The sequence below is a fragment of the Thalassophryne amazonica genome, chromosome 13 (genome assembly GCF_902500255.1).
Source record: "Thalassophryne amazonica chromosome 13, fThaAma1.1, whole genome shotgun sequence".
NCBI lineage: Eukaryota > Metazoa > Chordata > Actinopteri > Batrachoidiformes > Batrachoididae > Thalassophryne > Thalassophryne amazonica.
This window is the reverse complement of record NC_047115.1, coordinates 20,846,790-20,862,950: the sequence shown is the minus strand read 5'-3', so window position 1 is coordinate 20,862,950 and position 16,161 is coordinate 20,846,790. Positions and strand designations below refer to the sequence as shown.

At 37.4% G+C, this 16,161-nt stretch overlaps 1 protein-coding gene across 1 annotated transcript in view; it reads left to right on the top strand.

Moving 5' to 3' along the window:
• The window catches only part of camkmt (calmodulin-lysine N-methyltransferase), a 241,171-nt gene that overhangs the window by 210,341 nt on the left and 14,669 nt on the right, over positions 1 to 16,161 (top strand). The window contains exons 9-10 of the mRNA XM_034184475.1: positions 7,376 to 7,439; positions 10,738 to 10,869. Coding sequence (XP_034040366.1) covers positions 7,376 to 7,439; positions 10,738 to 10,869 — 196 coding nt within the window. The remainder of the gene's footprint in view (positions 1 to 7,375; positions 7,440 to 10,737; positions 10,870 to 16,161) is intronic.

Genomic DNA, 16,161 nt, shown 5'->3' with positions numbered 1-16,161 from the left:
TAAGTTGCGCAAAGTTTCTGTAATGATTTGGAATGGCATGTGAGTCCAGAATGTTTTTAGAGTCTGTTTTCAACAGTTCAGCAGTTTTTAGAAGAACTCAACCCTTTTATTTCCTATTAATTATGTCATTTTTGAATGTCATTTTAATTATTATTAACATAATTTTATTTTATTATTACTTCTATTTTGTCATTTATTTTTGATCATGATGATGATGAATACTTTATTGAGCAAGTTAAAAACATTTATACATTGCGCACATTCATCTTTGAAAATCCGTACATTACTCAAAGGGAGTAGAATGAAGTAAAACTTATATTTTCTACCCCCTTTCACATGTTTTATTTTCGACTACGCAGACAAGAATAAATAAAAAATTTTTTGAGATCATATATACCTATATAAACACACACCTTGCATTATACATATCAACATGTATTTACATAAATACACTACCTCTATACACAAATACCCTTGCATACACCAATACACACACTAGATTCAATGAGATTTGACAGTATAACACTTTTAACCCACATACATGCACCCATGGGCACCCAGCCCATGCATGCACATTTACCTATATTCGATTAAACTTGATGATATATTTTTTCCCCACACACATGTATCATGGGCAACTCGTGTGCATTCATATTTCCCATACGTTCGTCATGCCCAAATAATATAACAGTTTAGATCCACAAACATGCACACCTGTATGTATACTAAGAATTATGTTATTCAGTTTCATATTTTTTTAATATTTTGAGTTTTAAATTTCTTTTGAATTGATGTATTGTAGTACATACTTTGATGTCCTCAGTTAGGTTATTCCATAAATCCACCCCATGTCTCGTAAGGCACATTTGTTTCATTGTTGTACGAGCACACTGTTTTTTAAATTATATTTCCTTCTTAGATTGTAATCTCCCTCTCTTTCACTAAACAATTTTTGGAGGTTATCTGATAGTAGGTTTTGTTTCACTTTAAAAATAATTTGTAAAGTTTTAAATTCTGCAAGATCTCTAAATTTTAGTATTTTGGATTGTAAAAACAGTGTACTCGTATGATCTCTGAAGCCTACATTATGGATGATTCTTATTGCCCTTTTCTGTAACTTAAAAAGTGTGTCTACATTACTTTTATATGTATTACCCCATACCTCAATGCCATAGCTAATATATGGTAATATTAATGTGCAATAAATAATATATAAGGACTCCTGATCTAAGAAATGTTTGGCTTTCCCCATTATGGAAATACTTCTGGCCATTTTGGATTGTATGCTAGCAATGTGGGGTTTCCAGCACATCCTGTGATCGATTATTATTCCTAAAAATCTATGTTGGTTAACCCTTTCAATAGGAACCATGTCAATTTTAAGATTTACTTTTGTTTTCATTTCTCGGTTTCCAAAGAGCATTAATTTTGTCTTTGAAATATTAAGTGACAATTTATTACTATCACACCAATTTTTTAATTTAATAATTTCTATTTGCATTTTGATCACAAGTTGTTCCAGGTTTTCCCCAGAACATACTATCGTTGTGTCATCAGCAAAAATACACATCCATTTTTAAAATGGATGTGTATTTTTAATACATTTACAATTATATTATGTACTTACATTGAACTTACTAAATAAAATCATGCATGCACGCACTCTTTTAATATATAGATGATTTACCGCCCCCTGCCAGAATGCCGTGTGAGTCCAGAATGTAAATATCAAGGTCCATTGTTCAATGTTGTTACCTAATATCCAAACCTTCTTTAAGAATGTTCAATGTTCGGTTTTGGCGGCTTTCATCCTTGACCCAAAATACATAAGCATACCAAACGCCAAATGTCTGCTCTCCCCAGTTTGTCCGTGATCAAAATTGCACACATGCTTTTATTTTTGCACACCTACATACAGAGATACCACTCACACTAACGGCAACATGACACTTAACTAAACTGACTAAACCAATTGAACTACAAAAACACAATAAATCAATAACGCTAACAACATTGTTAAACTACCATAAATCATAATAACAACATTCAAAACCTAGAACTCCCATGGTGTATTGCAGCACAATGTCCATTGTTCACTGTTGTTTCACTGTTGTTAGCTAATATCGCTGATTTTTCCAAATATATTAGTCCTATCAGCTTTCTGTTTTTGCAGCGTTCATCTTTGACCCAAAATACGTAAGCATACCAAATTAATGATTACATTACCATTAAAATACTTTTTTTGGTGGGGGGCTCATTTGTTCACCCAGATGGGGGCCCTAGCTGACAACTTAGGTAGCCTATGCCTTGCTTGAAATGCCCCTTGAAATTATTGTTTAAATTCTTCAAACATATGATGTCAGAGTACCTACACAGTGAGGAAAATAAGTATTTGAACATCCTGCGATTGTGCAAGTTCTCCCACTTAGAAAGCATGGAGGGTTCTGAAATTTTCATCTTAGGTGCATGTCCACTGTGAGAGACATAATCTAAAAAAAAAATCTGGAAATCACAAGTATGATTTTTTAAAATAATTTATTTGTATGTTACTGCTGCAAATAAGTATTTGAACACCTGTGAAAATCAGTGTTAATATTTGGTACAGTAGCCTTTGTTTGCAGTTACAGAGGTGAAATGTTTCCTGTAGTTTTTCACCAGGTTTGCACACACTGCAGCAGGGATTTTGGTCCACTCCTCCACACAGATCTTCTGTAGATCTTTCAGGTTTGGAGTTTCAGCTCCCTCCAAAAATTTGTGTTGTGTTGTCATCTTGTGTTTCTTTCCCTTTCTAATAAATAATCGTAACAGTTGTTGTCTTCTACCAAGCTGCTTGCCTGTTGTCCTGTAGTCCATCCCAGCCTTGTGCAGGTCTACAGTTTTGTCCCTGGTGTCCTTAGACAGCTCTTTGGTCTTGGCTATGGTGGACAGGTTGGAGTGTGATTGATTGAGTGTGTGAACAGGTGTCTTTTATACAGGTAACAAGTTCAAACAGGTGTAATTAATACAGGTAAAGAGTGCAGAATAAGAGGGCTTCTTAAAGAAAAATGAACAGGTCTGTGTGAGCCAGAATTCTTGCTGGTTGGTAGGTGTTCAAATACTTATTTGCAGCAGTAACATACAACTGAATTATTTAAAAAATCATACATTGTGATTTCTGGATATTTTTTTTTTTAGATTATGTCTCTCACAGTGGACATACACCTAAGATGAAAATTTCAGACCCCTCCATGATTTCTAAGTGGGAGAACTTGCAAAATCGCAGGGTGTCCAAATACTTATTTTCCTCACTATATATGTTGTGCTTAGAAACTGGAAGCCAGACAGTAGTGCCGAAATGGTGGCATGGCCTGTTAGGCATGTTTCTTGCCCTCTTTGTGTGTGTGTGTGTGTGTGTGTGTGTGTGTGTGTGTGTGTGTGTGTGTGTGTGTGTGTGTGTGTGTGTGTGTGTGTGTGTGTGTGTGTGTGTGTGTGTGTGTGTGTGTGTGAGAGAGAGAGAGACAGACTGAGGGGGAGGAGAGGGCATTCCTGCAGTGTGCATATGGGTGGCAGAGAATCATTGGCTGAGGTGTTGGTATGTCTGCTTTCTCCAAAAGCTGCCCATGTGTGGGCGCCGAGATAAAGCTCTGCATGTTTTGTGTGCAGTGAATGTGTGTGTGTGTGTGTGTGTGTGTGTGTGTGTGTGTGTGTGTGTGTGTGTGTGTGTGTGTGTGTGTGTGTGTGTGTGTGTGTGTGTGTAAGTACTGCATTTTTTCCATTTTTTTTCTTGATCTTGATCATCAACTCAGTAGGTAAATGCATCTTAACTCTTAAATGTCCTCTGAGGGAATGAAGGCAGAGTTGATGACGTCATGTGTTTCTACATTCTCACCCTTAGCAGCCTCCCCAGCATCCTGTATGCTTCCATACGTGTATAAGCAGACAAATATAGCAGCAGCACTGTCACGCACATGCCACTGCTGTGCACTTTGACCTCCAATCAGTTTTGACTGGCTGAGTAGGAGTGGTCATGGTGAGACAATAGTGTGACCGTACGGGTGCATCGGAGTCATCAGAGGGCTCAGTTTGAAGGTCCTTAAGGGTCACATCACCACTGATAAACAACTGTTTTTTTTACAAGTTGGTGAAATAAAACTTTTTACATTTTACACAACGTCCCAACTTCATTGGAATTGGGGTCGTATATTAGCATTGTCAACACTGAGACGCATTGACAACAGGAAGTCAAATAAATATCTTATTTGCTTCCTGTGTTTGGGTGAGAAATAATTAGAGCTGTCAGGCATTAAAAAAATTCAGTCTATTTATATGCTTTATCATTAATTAATCTAAATTAATTGCATATTAATTTTTTTATGGGAAAACAAACAGTCACAGGTTAAATTTCCCATGTCAAACTGCCCAGCTCAGATCAAACCAGACAGGAAGCCAATTTACAAACAGCATATTGAATCAGTTTTCAAAATAAAATGCTCTGTATAGACCACAGATCATTTTTCTGCTCACTGAAGGCTTCTGTGGATGTGAGTGGACAAAATCTGAAATTTAGCAACAAATGTTCTCGTATTCACCCCCTGACTTGTCTCAAGAATACTGGCTGTAAAAATGATGATTTAATCGTTTTATGTAAAATAAATTGCCCCGGTCCCAACCTTTTTTGGAATGTGTTACAGGCATTAAAAGCAAGAATAAATGTGTATTAACAAACAGTGTTGACCACACAAAATGTGATATGGCTTAGATTCCTACTATCTGAAGTGAAATAGAATCAGAGTAAATGTAAGGATCACTGTTTTCTTTTTCTTTTCTTTTTTTTTAATTTGCATTTTCTATATAGTTCAAACTTTATCTAATTTGGTGTTGTATATCTGGGGTTTGTCCCACCCCTGGAGTCATCTGAGGGGGCTCAAAATGTCGCCAAAGTGTTAAATGCTTTTAATATCAGCATGGTCATTTGTCTCAGTTGGTCTGGGGGACCAGGGATGCGAGGGAGGAGTCTGTTTCTTTCAGCCTGTTTGTTCATTTAATGGCTGCATTGTTGCTAAAAGATTCCTCTGTTGAACAGCTTAAATTGTAGTTTCATTGTCAAGACAAAAATGATTTTTGTAATAATTCAGACTTGGTGCAGTTTCACAGTTGTGGCTCTGCTGTGAACGTAAGCATTTGTCCTCTTTATGACATGCTGTCCTTACCGTGGCCCCGTGCTTTTGTGCTTCAGCGGTCATCTCCACCCAGCTAGCTCACTTCCTTGTTTTCCTCATTGCTCGCTTTTTCCGTGGACTGATATGTGTCAAAATAAACCAAACACAAACCTCTCACCTTTCAAGTCAAATAAACTTCACACGTCTTTTTAACCTTAGAACAATGAGCTTTGCACATGCATTCAGTAAGCACGGGTACATCCTGCTGACTGAGACCCGAGCGAGATGCAGGGAGTCAGTGTGATGACTTGCGTCCTTCTCGTTCATTCAGGGGATTTTGGATTGGCAAAGGTCAGAGGCTGTGATTAGAAAGTTATGTCCAGATTGACAATTTGCTGTTGGATTCAACGGATGTGCAGGATTATGTCAAATCTGCACTGTATTGTTGCATTTTAGTCAAATTACTCCACTCTCATCTGTGATAATAGGTCCCTACACACACACGCACGCACACACACACACACCACATACTTGCATAATGGATTGAAATTTTAGAGACAGGTGTTATGTTGTTTAGAGTGATTGGAATTGATTTCAGCTTTTGTGTGGATGTCAGCATGTACCTATTATCGCAGATGAAAGTGGAGTAATTTAACTAAAATGCATCAATATAGAACAGATTTTACGTAATCTGGCGCATGCTAATTTACATTGATAAAAACATATTTCTCTTACAGTTGTTGGGTATTAAAATGGAAGCTGTTTCTCTTCAAGTTGTTTTGTTTTCCAGCTTATGTACAGTGGATGAGAGAGGCCACAAAACTTCAACACTAGCAAATGCAGGAAACACAAATACAACAACAAAAACACCAGCATCAATTCAGGAACTGGTAGTTGTATCAAAAAATATCTTGCAAATTGGGGGTGGGGGGGGGGACTTGCAAACATGGAGAACACAAACAAATGTAACCTGAAATTTATGTAACAATTTATTGTGCTAAAATGTCTGCTACAATTTCACACAACACATGCAAAAACCCAGATACGATGGCAATGTCCACAACATTAAGGAAGTACTAGTGACACAAACAGACATTTACTGACGGACCATTCAGTGCATCACGGTGGCCTGTTGACAGGCTCTCTGTCTGGCCAGTGGAGCCAAGCAAAGTTTATTCACAACTGGAAGTTATGGTTGTCAGAAGGAATTCTGTCCTTCCATGTATCCTTTCGACAAACTTTCACATCTTAAAACTCAAGAGCCATAAAACTCACAAAATTGAAATTTTTGTATATTCATACTGGGAGGTCAAAGCTTTGCATGACAAAATAAATAAATAACATAATAATAAAAATCATGCATTTCTGACAAATGCCTATTTTATGGAATTTTTGGGTTTCAAGTAGGAAATGTAACAGAAGCCCTACAATGCTCACATTGCTTGTGATAAAAGCTGCTCAAATACATGGTAGGTTTTTGACTGTTTTCTCACTACAGAAGTTAAGTTCTGGTTAAACTAAGATGGGCTGACAGCCAAAAATCAACTTACAGTGGTGTCTGTTGCCCTGATGGGTAACTTACTTGTTCATTTACTTTGCTGAGGATTTTACTGTTATGCTAGTGATATTTTGTGTTTTATTTTGTTGGAAATGTGTTGAACAGCATAAGTTGGTCTTCTGGGTAGAAGCTCTGTTTTTGTGTGTGTTGTGCAAATTTTCAGCAGACAAGTGATCAAATTAGTTACATGTGTTATAGGTTACATTTAAAATAAATGCAACTGTTTGCTTTTTTAATTTGTGAGATGTTTTTTTGCTGTAACTACCACTTGTTGAGTTGATGTAGATGTTTGTATTTGTAAGCTTTTTTCGATATTTACTAGTTGTCTGTCTTGCCCGCCATATTTCAGTCTTCACATTAAGTTCAAAGCATGCATCTGAGTTTTAATTCCACAAATTGAAGAGGCTTTTGCATTGTGGCTGCGCACGCTGTAGTTTTTTGTTTTGTCCTTTCTGATCTTCTGCATTCGTCTCAGTTTCTAGATGGCAAACTGAGGCGAATACACGTGGAAACTAAGATGTAAACTAAACGGGGAACATCTTACTCATGCAAATTGTTTTTTCCCTCCTTGCTGTCGGTGGCTGTACTTGTAAACAAAAGAAAATAAATAGGCTTCTGTTTTATCTTCACCCGCTATCGCGGGAATGCATTCTAACTTGTCTCCCCGTCTCCCTCCCAGTTTGTTTCTCGACCAGTACAGAGGCAGCTTGGTTGATGCTATTAGGAGATTACTACAACCCAACGTAAGTGTTTGTGTTTGGTTCTGTGTGTCTACTGTACATATCTCTGCTTTACCCCCCCCAATTCTCTTCAATCATAATTAGGCCGTGCCCAAAGCTCTCGGCACATTAATAGTCTGACAGGATTAATATCATGTAATGCTTTAATGCTTATTATGAGCAACTTGAATGCATTACTCTGATCTCTCCCTCTGTCTCCCTCCTGCTTTCCCTTAATCATAACTTCTCCCATTTGGCCTGGCGATAAGACCCCACGCTGCGACAGCCAAAGCAAATGGGGGGAGCAAAAGCAAAAAGAGAGAGGCTTGAGATTTCTATTCATCTGAGGAAAGGGGCTGTTTTAAGTACGCAAGCCAGACTATTATAGGGACTGTGTGTTTATGAAAAAGAGGAGAGTGAAAACAATGCTGAAGGGAGGGAGAAAAGGGATGGAAGATGGATAAAAGAGAAGGATGGGAAAGTGGGAGAGGAACAAGAGATTGACAGGGAGGGAGAACAAAGGAAATAAAGGAGTAAAGTCTTTTTAATCTTCCATAAGAAGGGGTTAAATTATTTTGTCAATTCTCAACTACAAATTTGAGTTTCTGATCAACACATTCATATAATCTTCATGTATCAGTCCTCAAAGGCTGTGATGAGCTTTTTTGGGGCCAAATGGACTAAATTCAAAGCAGTTTTTCATTTAAAAAAAAATAAATTGCAATTTTTTTTGGTCCATTTGGGTCAAGATAAAATTACAAGTCATTTAGAATAAAACTGAATGATTAAACCATTTTCTGGTATTAGATTATAATATGGATCAAGCATTAAAATCTGCCATAAAAGTAACTCGGTTTCTCTTCTACTTCAGTGTAAGAGAGTACAATATTTAATTATTTATTTATTTAGTATGGGCCTTAATGTGGAAAGTGTGAACACAAATTGTGGGTATTTGTAAATAATGCAGTGTACAAATAATTTGATGACTGCGTAAATTTGTAGTCTTTTTTTAATATTGTTTTTTTTGTACCCCACTACGATTTTGTTCTCTCGTATTAAAATAAAGGATTCACAATCTTACATTGTCAGTAGGATCAGAATTAGCCTTTTCTGGAAACAATTTAAAATTTGACCCATATGGGCCATATGGGTTAAAATATAACAAGACACCATGACACACGTTCTGTGGCAATGTCACAGATGAGGATTGGCACTGGTACACTATATATGCTAGTCTTTACATTATGGTACTGAAGAAACAATGCACCTTGAATTGTAACTAAAAGTGCCAAAAAAAAAAAAAAAAACCTTAAAATTGAAGCAGAAAGAAAGATGAGCACAGAGTTGGGAAGATGTCAAAATACAATCTGGACATTTTACATGGTTTTGCTGGATATCTTGCTGGACAAATATGGCAACTCTCATGCAGGTCTGTTATGTCAGTGTCAATAAGAATGTGAATGATTCATAACATTTTTACTTGGTTTTCCAAAATGAGTCAGTAGAGAGACTTTCTCCTTGCTTTATTAGACTCTGTGTATTTTCCCTTCTTGTATGACAGAAATTCCCAGTTTTCAATTTCTGTTGAATGCAGCACATTCCTAAAACATTCCAAGTTCCATTTGCCATGGAATCCACCAAAAATAAGTATTACTGACAATCATCTTTGCTGTAATTTTGAGATATATCACAGAAATACAGGTACTTTATAAGATTTCAACACAAATTGTCAATTTTGTGAAAAGTGGGAAAACTAATTTCTCAGCATTAAATCATTTTATAGGGTTTTAGTGATAAATTGAGCTTGTTGTAAGCAGTGTCACATCCTGTATTTGCAGATTTAGCTGACATTTGATAAAGTGACATCAGCGTGAACGTGTGTCTCGGTTGAAGTTGAATGCAGAAGCTGTTGTCATCAGATGACAGTCGTGACATCTGCCCATTGTTGTACATCTGTGTGTCTGAATGTTTCTCTTTTTAATCCAGCAGAGATAATTCGGGCACTAATAGGATTTGAGTGTCAGCCATCAGACTGTGGGTGCAACAGCAAGCTTTGCCAAATATTTAATAGTTTGCTGAGATGATTAAACAATTAACAAAGCAATTAATTCTCTCATCTAATGGCCCTAATTTGTTGTTTCTGACAGTGGTGGTTCATCCGATGGGCTAGATCCCCTTAATCAGTTGATTATTGCTGGAAAGGATTTTATCTGTGTTTGCTGCTGCCTTTAAGAGAAGGGTTTGTGGAAAACCTGCAGCTGGGTATACCGATGAAAATTCATCCATCACAGGGGGTGATCCTGTTGTTTCCACTGCTTTTTTCATAATTACCACCAGCAATATTAGGAGATGTTTTTGCCTGTGTATTGATTTTCAGAAAATAATTACTAACCAAGCTGCAACTGACCAATTTTCATGAAAATTGGAGGAACAGTGGGGCAGTTGTCTCTAAATTTGAGGTGGATCCGTATAACGGTCCGGTGAACTCATAAACAAACATTGAAACATAGAGTGTTACGTGTCTTTGCATTTGCACATTCCATCTCTATTTAAATAAATCAATAAACATCTGTGTCCTTGGATGAGACTCTTGATCTGCACTGACCCAGTCCACCCAGCTGTAAATACCGGCAGGATACCAGCCTTGGCTCAGGATTTGACCTGCATTGGACTGGTGTGCCAACTTTGGGAGTCGTAGATGCTCATCTGCTTCATGCTTTGTGGGCCTCAGTGCCTATATACGATTAGATTGCAGTTGCAAGCCACTATTGTGCCCCCCCCCACCTCACGCTGGTTTGACCCAGTTCCAGCCTCTTCCTTCTAGTTCCAAAGTGCTATTGGAATAGCTTTGTCCCAGCAGCCTTTACATTGAATGGCTCTGTTACCACTGGAAGTAGTTTTATTACTGTTTGAAGACTTTAATCCATTTCAATGCTGCTACTTTTACGTATCATTTTGTGTTATTTATGCAGTTTGAGAATCTGAGGATTGGAAACTGCACTTTTTGCACTCTGCACTTTCTGTGTTGACTGTATTGTCCATTTCTAAATTAGATTTGACTCTCTCTGCAACCACTTCTACCTACTGGCACAAATAATGTAGCCTGAACCTGTCCATACTTTATTTTTTATCATAACCTTCTCCGAACTCTAAAAGTTACCAGGGCTCAAAAGTTACCAGTGGACTAATCGCTGTCTTCACCATGGCCAACACCTAGCATGTCTTTCTCCTGCAAGTAATTATTTTCCTAAATGTTGTAATATCTGTCACTTGCATATTTCAACAAACGTCAACCCTCCTCTTCACTTATGTTTACATCCAGGGCATGGCATTGGTTTTTGCTCCACTTCGAGGAGAAACACTGGACATGTTTTGTCAGATTGCTCGCCAGGCCGGCCTTTATGTCTCTCAACACCAGCAGTACGATGCCCAGGTCTGGGATGTGCACTTAAAGGTAATTTATTGCTGTTTTTCTCTCAGCTGCCCCAGTTTGTTCAGGGTCACCACAGTGGATCCAGTACAGACCCTCGTTCAGATTTGGCAGAAGTTTTATTCTGGATCCCTTCTTGACATAACTCCAGTTCCACCTGGAGAAACACGCACAGCCTCGGTCTCCCAGCCAGCATCTGAGATCTGATGGGGTAAGGTGTACACAAAATAGAATGGCTGCAGCACTTCATTCATTCATCTTCTTTACCCGCTTACTCCAGTGAAGGGTCACGAGGGGGCTGGCGCCTATTCCAGCAGTCATAGGGCGTGAGGCGAGGTTCACCTTGGACAGGACGCCAGCCTATCACAGGGCCATATATAGACAGGCAAAGACGCTCACACACCTACCGTCACTGTAGAGTCACCAATTCACCAACCTGCATGTCTTTTGAAGTCAGAGAAAGCTGAAGCACCCAGAGGGAACCCACGCAAACACGGGGAGAACATGCAGAATCCACACATAAAGAACAAGGCAGGAAGCAATCCCATGACCTTGCTGTGAGATGACAGTGCAAACCACGAAGCCAAACCTAACATTAAAAATAGCTATGATACATACTTGTATTCCATAAAATGATAAAACATTTTCTGTGGGATGGAAGAAAACCTAGAATCCCAATGGATAAATTATGCCATCCGAAAAAGAGAGGGGGTTTATCTTTAACAAACAGACTACTATAGTATTTCTTTTGAAATGTCAAAAGTCACAAAACTCTTGGCTGGCACACATCCTGATCTGGATTGGATCCTGACTGAACGGAAACTCACCTCTCCTTTTAAACCTATGGAAGTCCTTGTGCAAACAATAAAACATGACAAAAATTAAAACACTTAATCCCATTTTAATGCATTCAAAAACGGTTTGGCAAGAAGTACATAAAAAATTAAGATTTAAAAGATTTCCCACTGTGTACAGAAATATGCATCCATATGGCATAATTACTTAATACTTACTTAATTACTTAATACTTACTTAATACTGGTTAAGAAAAGGTTTTAAACAGCAAAAAACGTATTTGAAGAGCACAGTATTCTTTTGTATAATAGATTAAAGAATAAATTCATTTTGGATGGACAAGGTCAGTTTTGGAAATATTTACAGATAAGACTCTGAATTAGAAGGGAGACCCCGTTTAGTCAGGATAAAAACCCAATAGAGTGTTACCTGGAACTACCAGCAATATTCCACACACCTTCAAAATGCTATGAGTTATGTCCCTGGAGAAATAAAGGTAGCTGTAGTACTCTTAAACACATATGAGAAATAGATTTGTTATGCACACTGGATGAAAAACATGGGGCAGGGGGTTTCTTTCCAACACTGAACAATATACGAGAGATGCCAGAGGTAAATTCATTCAATATAAAAGAATTTACAGGTACTACTTCACTCCACCAAGACTTCATAAAACAGGTTTAACCAAAGATGATCTTTGTTAGAAGTGTAGAACAGAACGTGGCACGTATATGCATGCCTCATAAGAGGTCTCCTGCCATTTTTTTATGTATGTATTTATTTTATTTTAACTAAGGTTAACATTTTATGTTAAATGTTGTTAAACATAAAACTCAAATAAAATTTGAATTATAAAAAAGTCCCACTTTTTCAGTACCATGATGCTGTAAGTAAATGATAAAGCAGATGTAATTACACTATATATTAGATAAAATAACAGTATAACACAAACACACAAAGGTAAAAGTAACTCTGTAAATGACAAATTACATGAAATGTCACTGTTGTCCATTAATAATAATAATAGTAGAGCCTTTATTGTCATTGTACATATACATACATACAACAAAATTTGTCCTCTGCATTTTAACCCAGTCACGTTGAGTACCGTCGCGTTGCTCTGACATGCGCTGAAACCACTTAATTTCTACATCGAGCAGAGGACGCAAAAAAAAAAAAAATTAAACATGTTTAATTTTTGGCATCTGATTTGCTTCATCCTTTGCATCTCTCACGCTGTTGTGGTGTTGAGCTGCATCGTCTCGACACTGGGTTGCTTCCACATGGCATCATCATGACGCCGCACAACGCAACTCGAAGCAGCCCTTGTGTGGAAGGAGCTTAAGCCACCGTGCTTAGATGAAAAGTAGATGATGAGAATAGATGAACTGTGAGTAGATGAAATTGGAGTAGACCAAGTGGGATGTTTGGCTAGCTGCTAAAGCTAGACTTACACTGTGCGAGTTTTGGCCCTTTTTGAGCTGATTTTTCATACGTGCGAGAATTTTTTGGATCGCGCCACGTTTCAGCTTAATGGTGCGTCCTGCATCGTGTAGTTTACATGGAGTAACAAGCTGCATTTCTAACCTCTCACAACCACCTCCTGATCAGCAGTCATATGGTCGGATGAAAATCAAACCTGTTTGATATTCTGGTCGTCCCTCATGAGGGTATCGTGCTGTTGAAGCAGCACTACAAGCATCTACGAGCTGATTTACCCCATCCTCTCGCACTGTGCATGTGCAAACACCGATGCGGAATTGGAGAGAGCATAAAGTGATCATCTCTTTGGTAGAGCAGCTTCTGTTTGTTTTTTCCTCCTAATTCTTCAACTCATGGAAAGTATTGTATTTTTTTTTGTTTTTGTTAAAACTTTGTTGTCTCCCATCGAGAGTTTTTGTAAAAATAAGAAATGTAAATGAAGTTTGAAAAAAAAGAAAAAAGAAGAAGAACACAAAAAAGCTTCTATTTATGTTTTGCTTCCGGAAACACAAGTCCAACGTGGGGTTTTTGAACATCAATATGAGTAGTCAGATTGCATCAGAGCGTCGGGCTGTATGGTGTGACAACAAAAATCTGAACTTTTACACCCTGCAGTTTTGTTGTACAGTTTGAGCTGGAGCCGAGTACGATTGAAAATATCGTACAGTGTCTGCCCTGCTTAAGCCAGTTGTGAGTCTGTGGCCAGAAGATGCTTTTGAGAAAAGGTGCTGTACATTAATTAAGACTACTACATTGGTATGTTTAAAATAAAATTATATATATATATATATATATATATATATATATATATATATATATATATATATATATTTATTTCCCTACGTGCTTGTAGAATCTAGGTTCCTCATTTGTTTAACACCTTCAGGAAGTGAGGGAAAGAAGGAAATAAAAGTGTAGAAAAGTGAAAAGAAATGACCAAAAGCGTAGGCGGTATTGAAAGAAGTGGTGTCCAGCTGTTAACTCCATTACACAATGAGCTACAAAAGAACATTGTAAAATTGGTGCACACAGGATCACCTTCACTGGTGGGATAATTGGGCATTAAAGTGCCTGTAAAAATGGCGTAGAAGGACATTCTTTTCTGTCTCGACACCTCTATTTGAGTTTGACTAAATTTAGGATACACTTTCAGTCACAATTTTCTTTTCATGTCACTTTGGACTTGGGGCGGCCATTTGCCTGCAGGTCCATCTTAATAAGGGTGCTTGAGATGGGCTGAAGGCAAATTGGGAGAACATTTGTACTTGTTTTTCTTCTGTGAAAAGGTCAGCCAGATGCGTTACTAAGTCTTGCAACTACGTCTTAACTAACATCCAACATTTTGCACAGTGTGGTTCATCTGTCTCCTTAGACCTGCAGTGTCAGCACTGATTCATTTTGTTTCATGTTATTTTTAATTTAGAAAAAGTAATGACATAAGGCTCATGTCTTTATTTTGATTTTTCTCCATTGCCTTCTCACATTTATTCCTTGCATCCAATGACCAATATCATCTCTTTCACCATACTGCTCATACAGCTTACATTCAAGACTTTCCCTTATTAAATATTGACATAGATGGTATTATTATGGTTGCAGCATTTTAAGGATACAGGTACGAGATGTTTCCGGGGCATGCCCAGTGGTAGTACTGAGGGTGTGGTGCCTCAACTCTGAGTGGCCGCTACTTATGATTATTCTGTACCTCTATCTTTGATTTTTGCTTTCTATGGCTACAACACGAGACCTCATGAGATTTAAACTATGTCATGCACGATTTCTGCCAAAATGCAAAATGAAGACAAGTCCCACAGAAAGATGAGCGATTTTACATTGTTAGAGATTTTTTTTACAAAACCTCTCAGAAAGTAGTCGTACTGCAATGCATTGTTAATCACTGAAGGGTGCTCTCAGGTTCTGTCATAGTCACTCAGGGTGTCACTGTGCAGAACTGTCTCATACCTGTAGTCACATTTATTTTTTAATTTTGTATATGCAGTACCTTTGGAAAAAAATGACCTGAGCTGGGGTTCTTGCAATATATTATAAGATAAAATGTACTATTTGTTATGGTTTTTTGTGATAAATTCAAACATGCCAGTTAAAGCTGCTGATTGGCTACTGTTTATAAAGTATTTATTTATATTGCCAAATCTCATTATAAGTCAGCCCAACACACTTCTCAAGGGTAAAGGCTAACCTTACTGACCCCCTTGAGCAAGCACGTGGGCAACAGTGCTAAGGAAAATCAACCCCTGGCTGACATTTTTGAGGAAAAAAAAAAAAAATCACTGAACTAACATTTCAAAACACAAACATGCAAACAGCAGTGCACCCAAAAACAAAGCAAAATCGATAAACCTAATTCATCACATCATAACAAGTAATTAAATAATTTTTGTAGAGCCTTTTAAAGCCAACCAAGTTACTGAGTCATTTTCTGTTATCTAGGCACATATTCCAAATATTAACACCTTTAACAGAAACATAATGACTTTTTACAGGAGTTCGAATCTTTGATGTTTGAAATAATAATGTCCCTTGCAAATTATAACTGGATTCCCTCATTTTAAACAGGTCCTGGACATGTTGTGGTAAAAGTTTTTTTTTTTTTACTTTAAACATAATTTGTATTATGCTGTAAAATCAGGTCCCAAAATTCTAAAATGTGTAAAAAGACAATGAATTTGTTGGCTCACGATATGGTTTATTACTAATCATTCTTATGGCTTTCTTTTGTAGTAAAAATATTGGATTTGTATTACTTTTGTAGGTGGTTCCCCAAACGTCAATACAATAGGTCATGTATGGAACAAGTAATGAATGATATAAGGTAACTAATGAGTGTTGGGGGAGGAAGCCTTGTGCTTTATACAAAATGGCAATGGCTTTTGACATTTTTTATTTAACATCATTTATATGTGTTTTCCAACTTAATTTATCATCAATGAAAACCCCAAGAAATTTAGTTTCATTTACAAGTTCAATTTCAATATCATGTACAAGTGAATTTCTTCATAAATTCCTGGGCTTATTTCC